Below are 19,404 nucleotides of genomic sequence, written 5' to 3'. Positions count from 1 at the left end.
TAGTTTCATAGTAATTATACCCACGTGTACCCAAGTGCACAAAATTCTAAATTGCTCACCAAGTCTTTTCCCAGGTAGAACCAGTTAGAAACCAGACGCTGTTCCATTTCTGATTCATATGATAAAGAGGTACTGAGCTGAGCAATCAGAGAAATGGCTCCAGAGGAAATATTTGGAAGTTATTTTGGGGAACAGGGGAGCACTTTAAAAAAATCTTGAACGGACCAAATCAATAAATCAAGAGTAACATGCTATGAAAGAGGTGCAATCTAAGAACAAGAAAGAGTGACAAGAGTAAAATCTCTTAAGTGAAGAGAGCACTGGTCCAACTCCACAACCTGGTGCTCCTACCCCATCCGCCCTTACAGTCTCGAAGGCACCTCACGCTGCCCACACACCGGAACGTTTCTGTCCATACTGCTCCCATCCCTGGAAAATCCTCCTGCCTTCGAAGCCTACTCCAAATTCTCCCTGCCTGAAGCTCCCCCTGTTTCTTCCACATTGACGGCTCTACTGTAACCTCGAGCTTTAAGCTGAGGACAAGAGCACTGTAGCAAAAACTTTCGGCAGATTTATTGTGCCTGGAGGCTCTCACACTAGGTACTAAAAAACCAAAAACATAAACAAAAAAATTCTGCTGATTAAATGCAAGGTGTATGGTCACTCAAAAAAAAGAACCAGAGACCAAGTTGACCTGTGGTTCTGTAACATATTAGGGATGCTATTATTAGCAGCAACCTGATGCGTATTCTCAGCCTCAATTCAGATTTATTTGACCTGAACCACTTTTTTTTTTTGGCCCTCAAGGGAAGACCTAAGATCAAAGAAGTTATTTTGGAGTAGAGAAGCAGGAGGTAAGAGTTGTGTTAAAAAATATCCAGGGATTGACAAAAGACTAAGAAGAGGCTATATCTGTAAGTGGCTGATTCCTTTCCTTCTTTTTTTAATTTGTTTTCAATTTTTGAAAATTGGCACCTGAGCTAACATCTGTTGCCAATCTTCTTTTTTTCCCTTCTTCTTCTCCCCAAAGTCCCCCAGTACACAGTCGAATATTCTAGTTGTGAGTGCCTCTGGTTGTGCTATGGGACGCTGCCCCAGCAGGGCCTGATGACTGGTGCTAGGTCCGCGCCCAGGATTCGAACCAGCGAAACCCCGGGCCACTGAAGCAGAGTACGCGAACTTAACCACTTGGCCACGGGGCTGCCCCTCCTTTCCTTCTTAAAACTAACAATTACAAAGATAACTCTGGACATAAGTCTAAAGTATAATACTAAACACACAGGAAGATCAGAAGAGTAACTGAAGTTTTATTTAAGAAAAGAAAACCAGGCATGTACTTCCCTGTCACAAATGAGATGCTGACCTCAGAAACATATTCTACAGATCTAAAGATGATTCTAACACCAGATTTGAGGAGATAACTGTTCAACACACTCCACACAAAAATCAGACAGACTCCTAGACCAGAGTGCTGTCAGCTCCCTCAGCTCACTAAAGGCTCTGTGGGAATGGGTGTTACTTGCTGACCCTTTCTTCTTACCTTCATTAAAGGTTTCCACACAGCATGATCCTGGAAACTGGTTCGAAGCTGCTGCACAGATCTAGATAAACTGTGCAAACATCTACAAAGAATAATCAAAATTAGCTTCACAAGAAGCCACAACTTTTACTTTTCAAATACACTGCTTGCCATTTCACAATTACTAATATACAATTCAAGTATATCTACAGACACTGTTAATTCAACTACTTAGAACATTTCATGGACTTTTCAGGCTAGCTTCTCTGTTAAATAAGGTTATACACGGAATTCACCTGAGCACACTCTGGAGTAACATTTGGATTCTGCGCTTACTCGGTGAAGGTCCAGAAAGGAACAGGTTAAACACACGGCAAAGGATTTTGTATTCAGACCATTTAAAGCTCATACCTGACGGCAGCTAACCGCACCTTGACACTAGACTCAGACAAGCCAGTCACAATTCGGTCCATCATATTTTCAGTCTCAATGATCTGGAGAAAAAGGTTAATGCTGCATAAATAACAACATGAAGATGACAAACTTCACTGCTCGTAAATGCAAGTATGCTAACGTCCTTTAAAAGTCTAATGTTTTTAGCAAGAGTTTTTATCTCTGGAACAATCATTTTGCGGCAGGCAGGGCAAGCAGCTCATCAGAAAGGTAGGGCCACCCCGCTAAGGACCTGTCAGGCTGAATGACAGGCTTAAGGGACAGCTTATGTTTGTTTTAAAAACATTTAAAACAATAATTACATGGCATAAGTATTGGAGAGGTGTTGCATAAAGAGTCTTGAGAAAAAGATATAACTGAACTACCAATGGGCAGGTTCCTGCCATGATGAGATTCTAGAAAAATCATGGCCCACACTCAGCCCTTATGAAATGAACTCTGTGGGGTTCTGACAGAGCTACCCTGTGGCTACAAGCAAATTGGAACTAAGTTAAATATTTAGAAAAGTAACACTCGCCACCTTTCCCTGTAGCATCAAGTCCTTCTATATGTCAATCATGAAACTTTATTAAAATTTAAAAACTAGATAGCCTACAATTTTACTTCATTAAGCAACGTATAGATACAAAATAGTGTGTGGAAGAAATTAAGTTTAATTTATGTGGTCCTATGGAAAAACAGTACATTAGAAAAAATGCTAATGCACCACAACACAAATATTAACAAAAACAATTAATACTTGTTGAGTATGTCTATGTGCGAGGCGTTGTGCTGATAAGTACATTACATTATCTGATTTAACCCTTTTGTGGGCATTACTATGATTATTCCCACCGGCATATTAGGAAACTGAGGATTCTAGATAATACAGATCTTGCTTGGGATCACAGAGCTGAGACTGGAACCCAAGCACCTGACTCCAGAGTCCTTATGCTGAGCCATGCTTGTATTACAGCCCTGGTTATAGGAGCAGTCCTTGCTCATCAGGTAGTTCCCTCTATGGACAACACATTAGGAGTCATTATTCCTTTGGGAAAATCATCTGTGGAGCTTTAAAAAAACCCCAGGCCAATTAATCAGATTTTCTGGGGTGGGGCCCAGGCATCTGTATTTTCTTTAAAAGCTCCTGAGGTAGAGTCCAATGTGCAGCCAAGGTTGAGGAACACTGACCTAGACTAAAATGAAGGGTGTTAGAAGGCTGACCTGAGAACAGGAGGGAGTGGGAAATCTCAGGATGTTCAATCCAAATGGGAAGAGAAGAAAATAGAGTTGAAATTAACAGTGATGGGCAGAAGAATATCAACTACTGAGAACAGAGAACCACACTTTAGCTATAGGGTAGGAACCATAACAATAGTGTTTGTAGGCTCCAAAGTGGTGGTGAAACTTACATACTGATCTACCCTCACCCTAGCCAAACATAATCTCACCCTACCTTTACACCAGCTACCCTTTGTTCCCATCATCACTTCGAGCCCCCAAATTCCTCCCTTTCTCCCTGCCTGCCTACTCCTTTTGACCCTCATCTGCCTTTCTCCCTGACCTGGATGCCCTGCTCAGACACTCCACTTAGAAGACAGATTCTCTTTTTCCACTGTCCTCCCACCACTCATTCCTGCTTCAGATCCCAAACTGCTGCGACTACAGTAGAAAAATCATCACACCTGGCTGCCTGGTCTTTCAGTGCATGCCGCCCACTTCAGTGGGACCCTCTCTGCTGCTCCACCAGCCTTGCACTCACCTTCACGAGACGCCCATATTCCCTGGGATGTTTACTTCCTACTTCAAATTCTTTCTACTTCCCTCATGTCCTCAGTCCCTCTGTGCCCACCTTATTTTTTGCAGAAACATGGTTTCTTTCTGGGATACAAATTGCCTCAACTTTCCTCTTCTTATTAAAATGTCTCCCTGGTTTTCATTTTCTTCACTCTTGTTACACTGAAGTTGGGTTCTTCAGGCTCACAGCCACCTTGATCCAGAAAGTACCTCCCACATCTCTTTCTTCTATCTTTATTTTGCCCCATCCCACTGGATCCTTTTCTTCAGCCTGCTCCACCTCCCACTTCCACTCCTATTTAAAAGATATAAATGCCCCAACTTTAACCTCTTTAAACTATAGTCCTCTCACCTCTTCTCTTTCTTAAATGGACATGTGTCGCAAGGCTCTGTTAATCTCTCACTCTACATATACGACAATGTGTCACTTCAAAATCAGCTTCATATGGGTAGTTGCCTAATCTAAAATTCTGTCCTACAGTTCTTTTCTGACCTCTTGCTCCACATTTCCAACTGCCTACTAAACACAATCTGGATGCTTGGTAGAACTTCTAACTCAGTATGTCCCATACTGAGTTTATCTGCCCTCCCCAAACCTGCTCTTTCCCTATGTCTGTTTCTCTCTCTCTGCTAATGGTGTTATCATCTTCCCAGTCACCCGAGCACTAAATTCTTGTTAACTTTGACTCCATCTCTTCCTGAATACCCAATCAAGTGACTTTGCACTACACCTTATATCCAATTCCATCACCATGCTCACTCCAATAAACTAGTTAGGACCTTATTACTATTTCCTTGGGGTAACAGTGATGTGTTTTCCAAGTTATCTATCTTCTGTGCTACATCAACTGTCAAAGACTGGTTGGCTGACAGCTGACTTCAATTAAGCACTAGTCAATGTTCTTGAAACAGAGAAGGCCAAATTAGGACCTTCAGCATGGGAAAGAAACTAAAACCTGGGGCAAAAGTCTCAGGCACCAGATGGTTAGATGCTGAAGCCTGAAAGCTCCTCTCTAGTGGCTTGGGAAATTATTACCTAGGAATTAGAAGTGACATTTACTTAGGAATGAGAATGACAACTTGGGAGAAACAGTTGTCTGTATTGAGTGTAATTACATTATCAGAGAATAAAGTGGTGGTGGCGGGGATGGGGAAACATAATTACTCTCCAAGAATTGAGAAATACTATTAGCACTGGCTCCAGGTGCTGAGGAAACCTGGACAAAGGCAAGACTTGAAAGAGGTTTCTGGACAATGTTTACTGGTCACATTCAACCAAAGATGTAAATCTGCCAAGGGACAGGACAGGTGTAGCAATCATGTAGGCATTCAGATTTGCTCTACAATCTTGAGCAACTTACTTGACCTCCTTGGGCCTTCAGTAAAGTGGGGGAATATTGCAATGATTATTTTACCTCCAATCCTTTGCAATCAACAGGTAAATAAAAATTGTGTTAGTCTGTTCGGGCAAAACTATCATGTTGTTCAAAAGCAACATGGGATGGGAGGTAAGTTAGAAGAGACTGGAGACAGTGCAGGGCTAGTTAGATAGGGGGCCAAAATCAGGGAGAAGGCAAGGAAGGGCAAATAGGGTACAGCTCCTATTTACATGCCCACATTTACTTATTAAGCAAATATCTGAGCACCCACTGAGTGCTAGGCAAGGTTTTAAAACTTGAAGCTACAGTGGTGGGGGAGAGAGCCCTTGCTCCCACCAAATTTACAGTTTTGAATAAGCAAGTGAAATTAACTGTTTAATGAGTGCTATGATTCTACAGCACTTGATTCTCTGTCAGCAAGAGCACTTCAGGAACGACAAAGGCCATGGGACTTAAGGGAGAGACTGAAATAAGCACCTACAAATGATAAGTAGAAAAAACATCTATTCTCAAGCATGGGAGTTTTAATATTGGTTGGGAAATAGCCATTAATGTCCTTACCAAAGAATATTCAGGCTCAGGCAAGAGGACAGTGGAGAACTACGTTAGTGGCCAATTACTGTAACATTAGAGGGTACCTTTGTGCTTTCTTCTAAGTTTTCTGGGGGTGTGGTGGCTGACACTTTGGGGATAGAGTACAGCTATAAGTGGCTGGTAAATCTTTCCCCTGAGTTAGCATATAAAGCAGTAGGACTACCTGGAGGCATCTTCCCCTCAGGCACAAGGTGACCCTTCTTAGGTCACAGTCTATCAAAATGTCTGCAGTAGGAGGCCTGGAATTTTAATTGACCTAGTTATGGAGGGACTTCAGTAACCCTGCTAGAGTTGCAGAAAGCACACTACAGTTATGCATACATAACAACGTTCTGGTCAACGATGAACTGGTGTATACAACAGTGATCTCAGAAGATTACTACCGTATGGCCCGCGTGTGTAGCAGGCAATACTATCTAGGTTTGTGTAAGTATACTCTATGATGTTCGCACAATGACAAAATCGCCTAAAGACACATTTCTCAGAACACGCCCCTGTTGTTAAGCGACACACAACTGTACTTGAGTGTCTGGTCTACCTTCTCCACCAAGATATCAGTCTACAAGCAAGAAGGAGAATATAATGGAAAATCAGAATATGAACCTAGGATTTCAACCCAAAAGGGATCTAACAGGGTTTTGTAGACTTGAGGGCATTGAGACCATCTGAGCAGGGATAAAGGAAGCATTATAGTGAATACATTGACCAAAATGAGGATAGAAATGTGATTACAAGACAGAGAAAAGTTTGGAATTGAATCCAGAGAAAAAATTTTCAGGTCAGCAGGGATGGAACTGGCAGTGGCTGCTGCCACAGTCCTTTGATTCACATGAAGATCTAACAGAGCACCAGATAAAGATCTGGAGTTGGAAAGCCAAGAGCAAGAAAACATTCTCCATGGCGCCTTTCAACGACCCCAGTACTGTACTATAAAGCCTGGATAGTGATGGAGGGTGCCGAGTCCTACCCCCTGCAAAGGATCTTAGGTCTTTCCTGAACATAAGAGCAATGCCAAATTGAGCTGTAAGTTGTTCTGCCTCAGGGTTCTTGTTGGGATTCCTTAGCCATAGCTCAGCAAATATGCCTGTGGTACAGCTTGTTGGATCAGCTTAAAAAAAAGAGACAGAAAGAGAGAGACAGTGCCCACTGTTACACAGACACTGTGCCCAGCCAGGAGTATTAGTGGTGGACTGAACCCTCAGAGTGGAGGAGACCATCTCTTTCTCTGCTCTTCTAGAGATGTGGGCTGTAAATTTAACTAAAGAATTAAATCACATAAAAAATGCTGCATCCCAAACTGACCCAGTTTTAGGTCATTGCACCAGGTGACGTGCACCTCTCTGCTGGTGTCTTTAGTCTTCATGACTACATGCTTTTGCTAAGCTTTTTGTCTCTGACATTGCAGCTCTTGCAGGGGTAGATGAGGATACACTGGAGCAGGATCTGAGGCCCCTGTCACTGAGACAGAAGATGGCCTGTGGGAGAAAGGGGCAGTCAGCTAGAGGGTCATGGAGAAAATGCAAAACCCAGATAATCCTAGGGCAGAAGTTCATTACACACATGGTAATGTTAACAAGAAGAAGATGGCCTTGGCTTATAAGTCAATTCCTCAGCCCTCCATGAGGTCTAGTGGACCCATAACTCAGTTGTGGTCAAGTCATGCATCACCTTTGCCTCAGAGCATATGAAGAACTGGAAGAGTCTGGAAGAACCGGAAGACATATGGTCTTCAAAAAAACAAGATCCAACTATTCTTCCAGCATGATCCAAGATGAAGCATTTTTTTAGGTACTAGAAATTTCAGCTTGGATTTTGAACAGTGATCAAACCAGGTCAAGCAGAGCATGTGGAAACTGGCACTAGGTAGATTCTTAGTGGTGTCACCAAACTTCTCAGACAATTCAAAGTGGGTGGGCACGGAGTCAAGGGAGTTGAATGGCAAAATGGGCATTCTGTTAACAAATTATGTATGCTAATGTGCATAATGGACAGGAAAATATAATTTAATTCCAAATGGGCTTTTGTGAAAGGTTCCCAGGAGTTCTAATAGAGGATAATAAGACAAAACTGGCCAAAAAGAGTGAACACTTGGAATTAGATGTCAGAAGAGGCAGCCATCTAAGATCTAAGTGGATAAGGTATCAAATCCAGAAAGTCTAGTTAAAGCAGCAGGGACTAAGCAGCCAAGCAGGGTGCAGCACAAGAAGGTCAGGAAAGAAAGAGTAGGTCTGGCAAGGAAAAAGGATCTACAATTGAGACAACCTGCGGGATGTGGGTGGCAATGCTTTAGTCTCATAAGTGTCAATGTAGATGAGTCCCAGGGCACACACTTGAGTCTTCCCCACTAGGGGCTACTTATTTAAGGTCTAGCCTCTTATCTAACTTATCTTTTTTTTAAGGAGATGAGCCCTATGAACACAAGGTCTGAGGTCAGTGCAGTCAAGAGACTGGTTTTAGAAATGGGGTAGAGGCTGGGGAGGAAGGAGGCAGGTTATGAGTGAATATGGTAGACACCAGAGTGAGACAAGCAAGTACAACCAGCTTCTCCAGTGGACTAAATAGAATCAGTAGGCCCTGGCAAGGGATCATTCTTAAAAATGGAAAACCAAACTTTTCCTAGGTTTCAGGAAGTGACATACTGATTTTGCCACAGAATACTTAACTAAAGGACATGAGACCATGCACATCATGGAAATTCTTGAGCACCTAATATTTATAATTCCTGAGTACATCCTTATGCCATTTCCCCTTTATTAAAACAAAGCAAAACAAAAAAACCTCAACAGCACATGGCCTTCCATGAACCAAGCAAGGACAGCTGCAGGGCTTGTTCCTAAACAGGTTTAATTGAGAAACCAATTCTCTTACTGTATTCTTCTTCATGTCATTAATGGTGGCAGATATAACTACCTGAAAGAATTAAACAAATTTATGACTTAATTTGGTTGAATAATGTCAAAATCTGAAGGGGTCTTGGAAGTAAACTCAACTAACTTCTTTAGGTGATCAGGGAAGTCTCTGAAGTTCAGAAAGACTAAGTCACCGGTCCTGGTTTTCTAGGTAAACTTGGGCAGACCTGGGGTTTCACTGCTTAAAATAGCTGCTTCCAGAGTGAGGTCCTTTCCACTCACTGTGCCGTAAGGATGAGTTTTTAGTTTAGCTTTAATAACTAAATGAGATCTGACTTTGGAAACTGGGAAAGAAGAGAAGAACTTTCAAAAGTTTTCAAAAGTTAGTGCTGTGGGAACTACAGACTACACACTGACATCCTAGACCAATAAAGATCAGTATAAGAGGCAAGAGAGGTCATCCTTAATAAACTGAACTGACAAGGAAAAAAAAGATGCAATTCGCAGGGCCTGCAAGAGAGAAAATGACAAATCAATGACTCAGCTTGGGTTGGGGTTACAAATGCCAAAGGCTAGAGGGGATGCAAGCCAATGAATAAAAGATAAGCCAAGAAAAAACTGTGAAGAAACCAAAAGAGTAAGTTCTGCTGACTTTTCAATTCAGTTCCCTGATGAATGATCTGATCTCCGTTCTAGAATCAGGATCTAGCTCCAGCAGATACTAACCAAATGGAACTAATATTCTACTGTTCTCAGGCCACAAGCTCCATCTGTTCTGAATGAGAACTGCAGACTTTCCCAACCACAGCCTATTTCTATGTAATATTTGCCCACTGCTCCAATATAAGATTTTCTGACATTTCCCTTATTTATTTTTTAAATACAGGGTAGTTTTTACCAAAGGCTCTTTTTTCCTGAAAGATACAGTTTCTCTTAGAATAGATCACTGATCAACATATTATTTTCTGGAGTCTCAGTAAACACTTTACAAAATATTTCTTCCCTTCTCTCACTCTTTCATTGTTATCCACTTACACAGTCATACCAAATTTCTCTAGCTCCACCATCCTGGGAGGCAGAGGGTAGGGGAAAACAGGGCATCTCCTCTCAACCAGAGAACCAAAAGGCAAAACTTCTTTAGAGTTGAGGCCTCTTTTTGGTCCTTTCTCTTGAAGGCACTGAACTAAATTAACATCTAGTCTCTCCTGGGCCTGACTGAGCCTGGGAGCAATATCATTTCACTTTAGGAGCGGAGCACAAAGAGGAGGCCTTCTTATTGTGGGCCCATTCTTAACCTTCTATATTTCATTCTTGCTTTTAAGCCTCTTTATTTTGCAATTTCTACCTCAGGACCTTTCAATCTTAATAAATGGGAAACTTCCACTTACATTAAATGTTTAAAAGAAATACTCAAAGTCCTAAACTTTTCTACGCTTTGGTAAAAAGTGGGAGCTCTCTCTTGGCCCAACTTCTCCTTCTCCTAAAACCAAAAACATAAACACACTGTGTCAGAAATACTTATAATGTCTAAAAATAGAATAACTCTTCCTCTATAAAAAAATATTTCTCTATATAAGAGTTCAATTTTTAAAGTTCAATCATTAGCTCAATGGCAGAATCGAACCTAAACAGCCACTGAATTAGACTCTTTTATTTTAACACATAAACAGAACCATTATAAAGGACTATTCAAACAAGAGAACTAGAACCATCCCCTCTATCTCTTACTGTTTTCCATCCCAGGGATCTGAACGATGCGCTTTCCCTGCAACACAGTGGTCCTGCTCAGCCCCTGCCCCTTTATAAATACATAGTCATGCATGCAACAGTCTTAATTATCCTACAGGTTAGCTGGCTGAATTTTAATGTCCAGACACACACAATTTACTCAATAAATACAAGCATAGCACCTACTGTATGCCAGGTACTGCTTTTACAGATTATATTCTAGTTACAAACATTATAGCCTGACAAGGGAATAACTATTAAAAGAAGGCCTCAGGATTTCAAAATGTTACCTCAAGTTTAAATCTACTCCATAAGGAAGCCGTCTACAAAATAAAACACAGAGATAGTACCTCTATGACATCATTAACTCTGGATGCTTCCTTTCTAGAATAATAGCTCACAATGGAATCACATCTAGACGGTGCCCTTAGAAAAACATTTTCAACTGATGTAAAAGAGACACAGATACAGAGATCCCTTATTCTGTGGGTCAAAACTTCTGAAATAACTGATTTTAACATTTTGGAAGAAAGTGAGAATTCTTTCAACTAAACTTTATAGGAGATGGACTTTTCCAGACTCATTCATAATAGGCTATTTCAATTACAATCACATCATATCTGGGTGTATCTATCACGGCAAAACTGGATTTCAATGTAGATAAGACTTTTTATACACACGAGGCCCTAGAATTATTACCTAGCAAATTACTGTCTCATCTTCTTAACTACAATAAATTGTAAGCTCCCACAAGGTACACACCAGTTTTCTGCTTCGTCCCTGGGCACACAGGAGGTATATCACAAATGCCAGATGAATAAACTGATGTAATTAAAGCATCTCATGACCCAATTTGTACCAAGAACTATGTGAACGAAAAGACATGTTTTCTGAATCTGATGCTTTGCAACCAGCTAATACAAACTATTACGTTCTCTCAATTCATAGTTCTCTTTTGCAATCATTTCAGACTATCACACATTGTCCTGTGAAATCTCTTGCCATTCTATATCATAATTTGGCTCTAGTAATGGTATTTAATTCTACATGAGTAAAGCAATGTAATGGTTAACGGCATACACTTTGGAGTCAGAGACACTGGGATATGACGTAGGTGCTCTCACTCACTAGCTGGGTGGCTTTGGTCAAATTGCTTGTTTCCTGACCTGCAACAGCTATCTCACAGGGTTGAATGAGGTTTTAGGGAGACAATGTACTAATGCTTAGCACAGTGCCGAGCACATGGTTAAGTGCTCAATAAATGCTACTAGTTATGTTAAATTCAGTTTCCAAAACAGATTATCTCTTGATGTTAAGTGCCTGAATTATATGATTTTTGCATATTCCCCTACCATCTAACACAATGCTTTGTATGTAGCAAAGGCTGAATAGATATTTTCTTAATAAGTGAACTAATCTTAATTTTTCTCTTTGGCATGGTAAAGAATTTTATTCATGCAACTTTGCTAACCAATACACAGAATCTAGTAACATTTCCTACCATAACCAAAAGCCATAGTTAACATCCAATTTGTCTGGGGTCCAACACAGGCCAAAATCATTCAAATAAGGGAATCAGCATGTAGGAATGTATCCAGTAACAATGACAATGTCACTTGATAATGCCTCTTTCAGAAAGTCAGACAACTGACCTCTCCCTGCCCTGGCTTTGATAGTGCCCTATTTCTTTCTACAGTCCAGTACAAAGAGGCAAATGAGAAGTAGAGTTTTTCGCTAAACTGGCTTATGATCATTTCTATTTGGCTATGCAGAATTAGCACAGGGCGGGAAAACTTTTCTGTAAAGGGCTAGACGGTAAACAGTTTAGGCTTTGTGGGCCATACAATTCTGTCGCCAACTATTCCAGCTACCATTATTGTGCAGAACAACCATAGGCAACACATAAACAAATGAACATGGCTGTATTCCAATAAAACTTTATGGGCATTTTGTCTATTATATCTCAATAAAGCTGAAAAAATAAAGAAAAAACCTTCATGGACACAAATTTGAACTTACTTTTCACGTCAGGAAACATTTTTTTACTTTTTGTTTTTTTTCCCCATTTAAAAATGCAAAAACCATTCTTAGCTCATAGGGTAAAGAATTATTATACAGGTAATAAATAGCCAAAGGGTGTAGTTTTCTGACTCTCGTGCTAGCATTTTAATCACAGACGAGTGTAGCAATGGTCCTCGAACACAAACTCAATTTTCTCAAGGTCTAATACTTCACAAATATTCTATCATTCCAAACATTTCATTCATTCCCAGATAGAACATTCTTGAAAATCCAACTTAAGTCACTAATTTTAGCTCTACAGATCTAAATAAAGATTATATTTTAGCCCATTTCTTGGTTTATAAGACATCTGTATGAAATAGAGCATAAACAACTAACAAAATAACCAGTGTATACTTCATACTTTAAAAAAAAGAAAATGAACTGTAATGCAATGGTTTATGTAACTGTAATACCACAACTAATAGTGTAACACTCAATTTCATGTCTCCATTTAATGAAACTCTGAAACAACAATTCCTTACTTGATTATATAAATACCTCTATTGTGTATATGGCATTATCGCTCCCAGGTTTGCTTCTTTCAGTTTGCTGAAGCCAAGGGTCTCAATACTGTGGGCAAGTGGCAAAACCTGGTCCTGCCATGGTTAACTCTTGAATACTTACCATCATGAATGAATGTTGCAGAGTTCATTTAAAATTCTTTGGTAGATTAGCTTTAAGACGATAACTAACACTTTGACCACAGATTAAGTCAAGGAATTCTGAATTCCAAATGAATGTGTTGCCATTCAGTAGCAGAGCCAAATCCTGAAGGGTGCTACTTTTGTGGTACCATCGAAAACCTTCACAATGTTCAAGACGTTTGTTTCGGTACGTAGGCTAAGGCTTAGAAATAATTCCTCTGCCTCATATCATGACAGAGACAAATACAGAATTTTGACACTGTGCCTTTTAAATGACCATTTAGAATTACTGAACTTTTGCAAAATATTTAAAAACATAAATTCATGGTATACTTATACTGTTACCCAGAAGATCAACTAGCAATAAAAGCAAGCTACAACAAATGATGAAAATGTTCAAAGTGAAATGTTTAGCAAGATTTTGAGATAGCAAAAAGATATTTTTAAAAACTGACCTAAATTTACAAAGGTACTTTAAAGTCTTATAACTTTAAAAATAAGAATTTACATTTGTCCAAATTTGAACATATATATTTGGGATATGGTTTCATATGAAGGATGTCCCTTTGGAGAAATGACGTCTATGGCAACCAAGGAAGGTAACACTTAGAAGACCAAAGTTAGATAGAATTTCGCCTCCTTACTTTTCTCAAAACATCTATTACCTATGATTTTAACCAATTATTGATTTATATTCTATTTAACTCCAAGAAAAACAAAATTATATTTGGTGCTTCAGAGGGCATGCTACATCAACAAAAAGTCTGAAAACCAGTATTTTAAAACACAATTATAACAGTAAGAAGACATCTTGTCATTAATAAGAAAACTAAAGAAAAAGCCTATGCTTCTGAAGTATAAATTTACTTTTACCAGAATGAATAACTAACAATTCTGGAAATTTACAGCATAAAATCACTGTCTGCATTGCAAACCTTTTTAATTTACACCCCAACATTGTTCAGCTTTTCTCCCAATGCATGTAAAATCTATATTTATTTTTAATCTTCCAATGAAGTCACTTAACATATTCTAATATATGCTTCCATTTACGGAGCACCTACAGGCACCATGCTAAATATTTTAAATACATTCTATCTCATCTTAACAATGACCCTGCAGTTACAAATTCCTTTGCTAGGAAAGAGGGTAGAAGACAACTCCTCCTTCTTCTTTGTTTTCCTTTTCTTTTATCTTTCTGTGCCTATATTTCTCAAAAAAATTGTTCAATTAAAAAGCAAAAACATCCCACTCTCAGCTACGTTCTTCCTATATGTCATGTAAAACCACTGCGATTGGATGATTTTTTTTCCCCCACAAGGAACAAAAACTTAAGATTTCATGTTTTCAATTTCTTTTTAATGAGGAAGCTTGGCCCTGAGCTAACATCTGTTGCCAATCTTCCTCTTTTTTTTTTGCTTGAGGAAGATTGTTCCTGAGCTAACGTCTGTGCCAATCTTCCTCCATTTTGTATGTGGGATGCTGCCACAGCATGGCTTGACGAGTGGTGTGTAAGTCCGTGCTCAGGATCCGAACCTGCGAACCCTGGGCCGCCAGAGTGAAGCATGTGAACCCAACCACTATGTCGCCAGAACGGCCCCTCAATTCTTGAAAATATAAAAAGCCTTTAGAAAATGAAACATTAAACTATTAATTTCCAAATTGATACAAGGATAGCTCCACTAATATCACCTTGTTCATTTTAGTTGATTCCAAGTAATTCTTTGAATCCCTAGCAAATTCTTATTGGCCATTCCTTACTTTTCTCTGACTTACTGAAGTTTCGTTATAAATGCTGAGTTTTAAGGCTGTATCTTATTGCTCTTTACTTCCCCTCACTGCTTTCCCCACTCCCTCCACCCACTGGACAATGCTCACACATTGCAGGTAGTTTGATCAATCTATGTAGAATTGAATTAAATTACTGGCCTTAAAAATCTGACATTCATTAATTGGGAAGATAATATTTTATACAGGTGTATATCACTTTACAGAATAGGTTGATTCCTGAGGCTCAGGCTAATATCTATAAACCAACCATACTATTATCCCTAGGAAAAAAAATTGGTCCAGATTCAAACTTGTGAATGATACACATTTTTTTAAATCATACATTTAGAAAGGAAAAACACTAAGAAATAATGGTAAAAATTAACTCAAAATTAAACAAGTAATATACCATAAAACATGTTCTCTTTGATCTATATCAAAGTGAGTAGAAGACATGCCCTCGGGATTGTCTGCCTCTTGAAAAGTGGGAATTTCCTGTATTTTCTCTACGCTAAATATAATGAACCCTCTTGCCTATATGATCAGAGGTAGATTTCCCCTATTTTAAATTTCCTCTCTTCACATACCCACAGAATTGCTAGTAAAGTTACAAAAGTTCTCAATGTAGGGAGGCCCATATATAACTCAATTAAGGGTACTTAATAATGCAATTTTGCAATATGGTTCATTCATGCATTTGTTTGTCCATTCATTCATTTTTTTCATTCATTCATTCTTCAAATATTTATTAAGTGCCATCTATGCACCTGGTAGTATTGAAGATACAAGGAATACAGTGATGAACAAAACATAAACAATTCCTGCCCTCATGGAGCTTACATTCTAGTTCCTTAAAAAGAGATCTCCAGCTAAAATATAAGCACTTGAAATCCAAGAGAAAAGCTTTCTGAAAGGCTCCATTAGTCAGATACCTCAAAGGAGCAAAGGCTACAATAAGTACTACATTTTAACATTTGTATTGTGTTTTATTTTTATCAAAAATAAAAACAACCTCTTGTTAAATTTATTAATTTCCTTCCATTTTAATTTATACTGACTACTTCTAATTTTCCTCAATTTACACTTTCTATTTCTGATAAATTCTACTAGAGTTCCTTGAAGAGAGTAAGAAAGAGACAACCCTTTTAAATTTCCAACCTAATTGATGATCAATAGGTACTAATCAAGCGATGGTCTCCATAAGAGCAATTCTTTGTTATAAAAGAATTGGCTTCACAGTCCCAGGATTGTTTGCCACTGCTGCCTCTGTTTGACTTAACCACTGACTGGCGCTTTGGCTGGGGATGCCAGGACTTGAAATTACTTGTTAGGTATCTTCTTTCTTTTTTAGTATCTCATTAACTGAACTTACGCTTTGTAGGCAGCATTAATATATAGTAAAGGCCATCCTTAGAAACTGGACTTTCCCTGGGCAAAGAGAATAGCCAATTTTTACCTGGCATTGTTGTCAGTGCAGTTACTGCTAATGGACTCTGGACCCTTCTTCCACTGAGCTCTCAATTCCTGCCCCTGCCCTTGCTTTCCCTAACCAAAATCCTTGAATTATTCTAAGTTTATTATGGCTAGACCACATGTGGTCAAGTTCAGTGGTCCTTCATCTTTTCTTGGGCTTCTTCTGCCTCTTTGTGTCATAGCCAACGTTAACGTTTTCCACTCTCACCTGCAGAACTCTTTCTACCTTCTTTCACTCTATGACAGGACCCAACAGGAAATCAGGAAATTTATAAATACATCACACGGTGATAAAGGATGCAAAGTTAGGAATTAGGACACCAACTTTGCTCTGCACAAAAAGATACAGAAATATCCAGGTATATTAATGGAAATGTCACTCTGTGTATGATTTCTGCATTTTCATTTCTCTATTTTTCAACAAATATTTATTGAGTGCTTATTAGGTTCCACAGATTGTTAGACAGTTGGTTTCTTTTAATGGGAATACACCAACACTGCTCCGAAGCAGGAGTGGGAAATCTCTTGACCTACAGATCATATTCAGTCTTCGGCTGAATTTTGTCTGGCCCAGAGAGAAGTATCAAGAAATGAAATACAGCAGGCCTTTAGAAGCAACGAGAGAGAGAGACAGACATAATTCTATGAAGAGAGAAGGCCTGTATCTTTCTCCTTTACTGCTGTGTATACCTCTCATCATCTCTACCTCTTTGCTCTGGTTTTCTCTTCTTCATTCTCCATTTCCTTAACTGGCCATAATAGGGTAATGTGATATATGTTATTTCCTGTATTTATTGAATTACATTCCCATTTTCAACTTAAAACGCAGACTAACTGAACATTTCACATTTTTATCCTGAAACAAAGAAAAAGCCATTTTGTTGCTGTTGTTTTGGTGGGAGGGGGAGATAAGTCTATAGTCCTTGAAATTTCTTTCAGAGATTCTCTACTCATTAACTCAGTAAGCTGAAATTCCACCTTGGCAAGCATATATATTGCATTAAAAAAATAAAACAATAAACATTGTACTTCAAGAATCTACACAAAAAAAGGAATACAAAGTCCATAAGGCATAAATGTAAAAGGTAAATAAATATTTCATGGAGAAAGTAAATAAAAATCTATCCAAATATTATTTCAACAAAAGTGGAATAGAAATAAGCGCATTCAAAAGAAGAGTTATCGTTTATCATTTTTTATACACTGAAAATAAGGATTCTCCACTCCTAAGAACAATTTTCATGCAGATTTTATCACAAAATGACTTTATATTTTCCATTTTACAATTTCTCTCTTCAGTAGTTGCTATGAACTACAAATTATTCAAACACTTAATTTCCCAGAAATGAAATATCTTCCTAAAAACTCTATAAAAAATCCCCATTACATAAGAAAGTCACAGTATCTTTTCTTCACCACACAAAAAAACTATAATAATTATAACTTATTCTTTATTTGTCATCTTTCTACATAAATTATCAGGATTAAAAGCCTTACCAGGAAATTATACACATTATGAATACAAGTTTTAATAGACTGCTGATCATCAGACTCATGTTGCAAGTACTTCTAGAACATGATATCACAAATTAAGTCATTAATTCCAAAACAATAGTTTATTAACAAAAAAGTACAAATAAGTACAAATGGACATCCTATTTCCCCCCGTTATGGTCTATCTATCTATCTCCCTTTCGGTCCATGGCATGGCCTCCTTAAGCTAAAAGAATGGGTAAAATATTCCTTCTCTTTCCAATGGGCCCTAATAATCATCCAAAATCAAATCATTATGTATTTAAGTTTTACAGTCCATGTCAATTTTTAAAATGTTTTATCTATATAAGCTGCCATAAAAGTCTCCTCCCTTGCAATATACCATGTACCTAAATTTAATGAAACACATCGGCATCAACATCCATAAAGCATGCTTAGACATAGGGAATATCATATCACTAGCACGTTTGCCTTGAAGGAACAGTTTACAAATGAAAGCTTAGAGGTGTCAAAAAGGATTTTCATAGATATTTACTAAAAACACTTCAAGTCAAAAACATCTTGTTAACGGAACTAAATTGAGGTACACAGAAAACATTCAGCTTAGTTGTGTTCTTTGCACTAATTTTAAATCAAAGCTACTCATATATCTAATCTTACTGTTATTATTTCAATTTTCTTCAAGAATGGTTCCTTTTCAATTTATTTCAATAAACCTACAGTTACTCCATACTTCTCTCTCTACAAGCCCAAAGTAGTTCTCTGAATCTTGGTAAATTCCCATGTGATTTCTCTTACATGGTTCCTTAAAATACCAATATAGATGGGGAGATTTAGTAAATTGCCATGTTTAGTAAATAATGCCCAGTTTGCTCTTTCTGCTATGGCTCATTGAGACAGAACATGTGGATTAATTTACTGATGTTCCTAAAAGCTTTGTGTAAAATTTATTAGATTATATATTATTTGAGTGGTAAGCTCCATCTAGCCTTTTGGTTTGTGGAAGGAGCCAGGTCAGAGCTTACTCACTTTACTCCCTACTCAGAACTATTCTGATAAAGAACACGAACGAGTTCAGTGTTGGACTAGGCTGTAGTAACATAAGGTGCTATACCAGTGACACATTTTTCGGGAGCTGGAAAATTCAGATGACCACTCACTAAACATAAAATCATTATTCCACAAAGATTTTATTCACATCAAACTTGCACAGTAGCAAAAAAATCAAAACATAACTAGCCACATATCAAAGAACAATATACAATAGAGATTTGAATTTCTCAATGGCATTGGAAAGTATTTCCATAAATAACATTTACAATTCTACTGTTAGGTCTTTCAAGGTGTCTGAAGCTTCACAGTGCTAGAATTGATTTTTATCAACACATGCAAAAATGTGCAACATAATAATCCATATTAATGACACAAAAAAGCACGCCAGTTATTTGTCATTCCAGCACGGCCATGCCACTCTATGTTCTAAAAACAAACAAACAACCCCCCAAATCCGGGTCCCATTCATTCTTCAATTATGCCTTTAGTCACTCTGCTTTATTATATTCAAACAGTCACTGTTAGTGCTCTTCACCACGACTTTCAGGTTGACGTCACTCCCTGCCTGCTGGCTGTCAGGACTGGGGGACGCCCCTCTCCCAGACTCA

General features: G+C 38.5%; 1 protein-coding gene across 10 annotated transcripts in view; it reads right to left on the bottom strand.

Moving 5' to 3' along the window:
* The window catches only part of ARMC8 (armadillo repeat containing 8), a 92,804-nt gene that overhangs the window by 23,067 nt on the left and 50,333 nt on the right, over positions 1–19,404 (bottom strand). For 6 of the 10 annotated variants that reach the window (XM_003363168.5, XM_003363167.5, XM_070238194.1 and 3 more), the window contains 2 exons: positions 1,931–2,013; positions 1,541–1,622 (listed from right to left, as the gene is read on the bottom strand). The exons of the other annotated variants lie outside the window; for them this stretch is intronic. In XM_003363168.5, coding sequence (XP_003363216.2) covers positions 1,541–1,622; positions 1,931–2,013 — 165 coding nt within the window. The remainder of the gene's footprint in view (positions 1–1,540; positions 1,623–1,930; positions 2,014–19,404) is intronic. 10 annotated transcript variants of the gene reach the window in all.

This window comes from Equus caballus, chromosome 16 (assembly GCF_041296265.1).
Source record: "Equus caballus isolate H_3958 breed thoroughbred chromosome 16, TB-T2T, whole genome shotgun sequence".
NCBI classification, from domain to species: Eukaryota; Metazoa; Chordata; class Mammalia; order Perissodactyla; family Equidae; genus Equus; species Equus caballus.
This window is presented reverse-complemented; position numbering and strand designations above follow the sequence as displayed.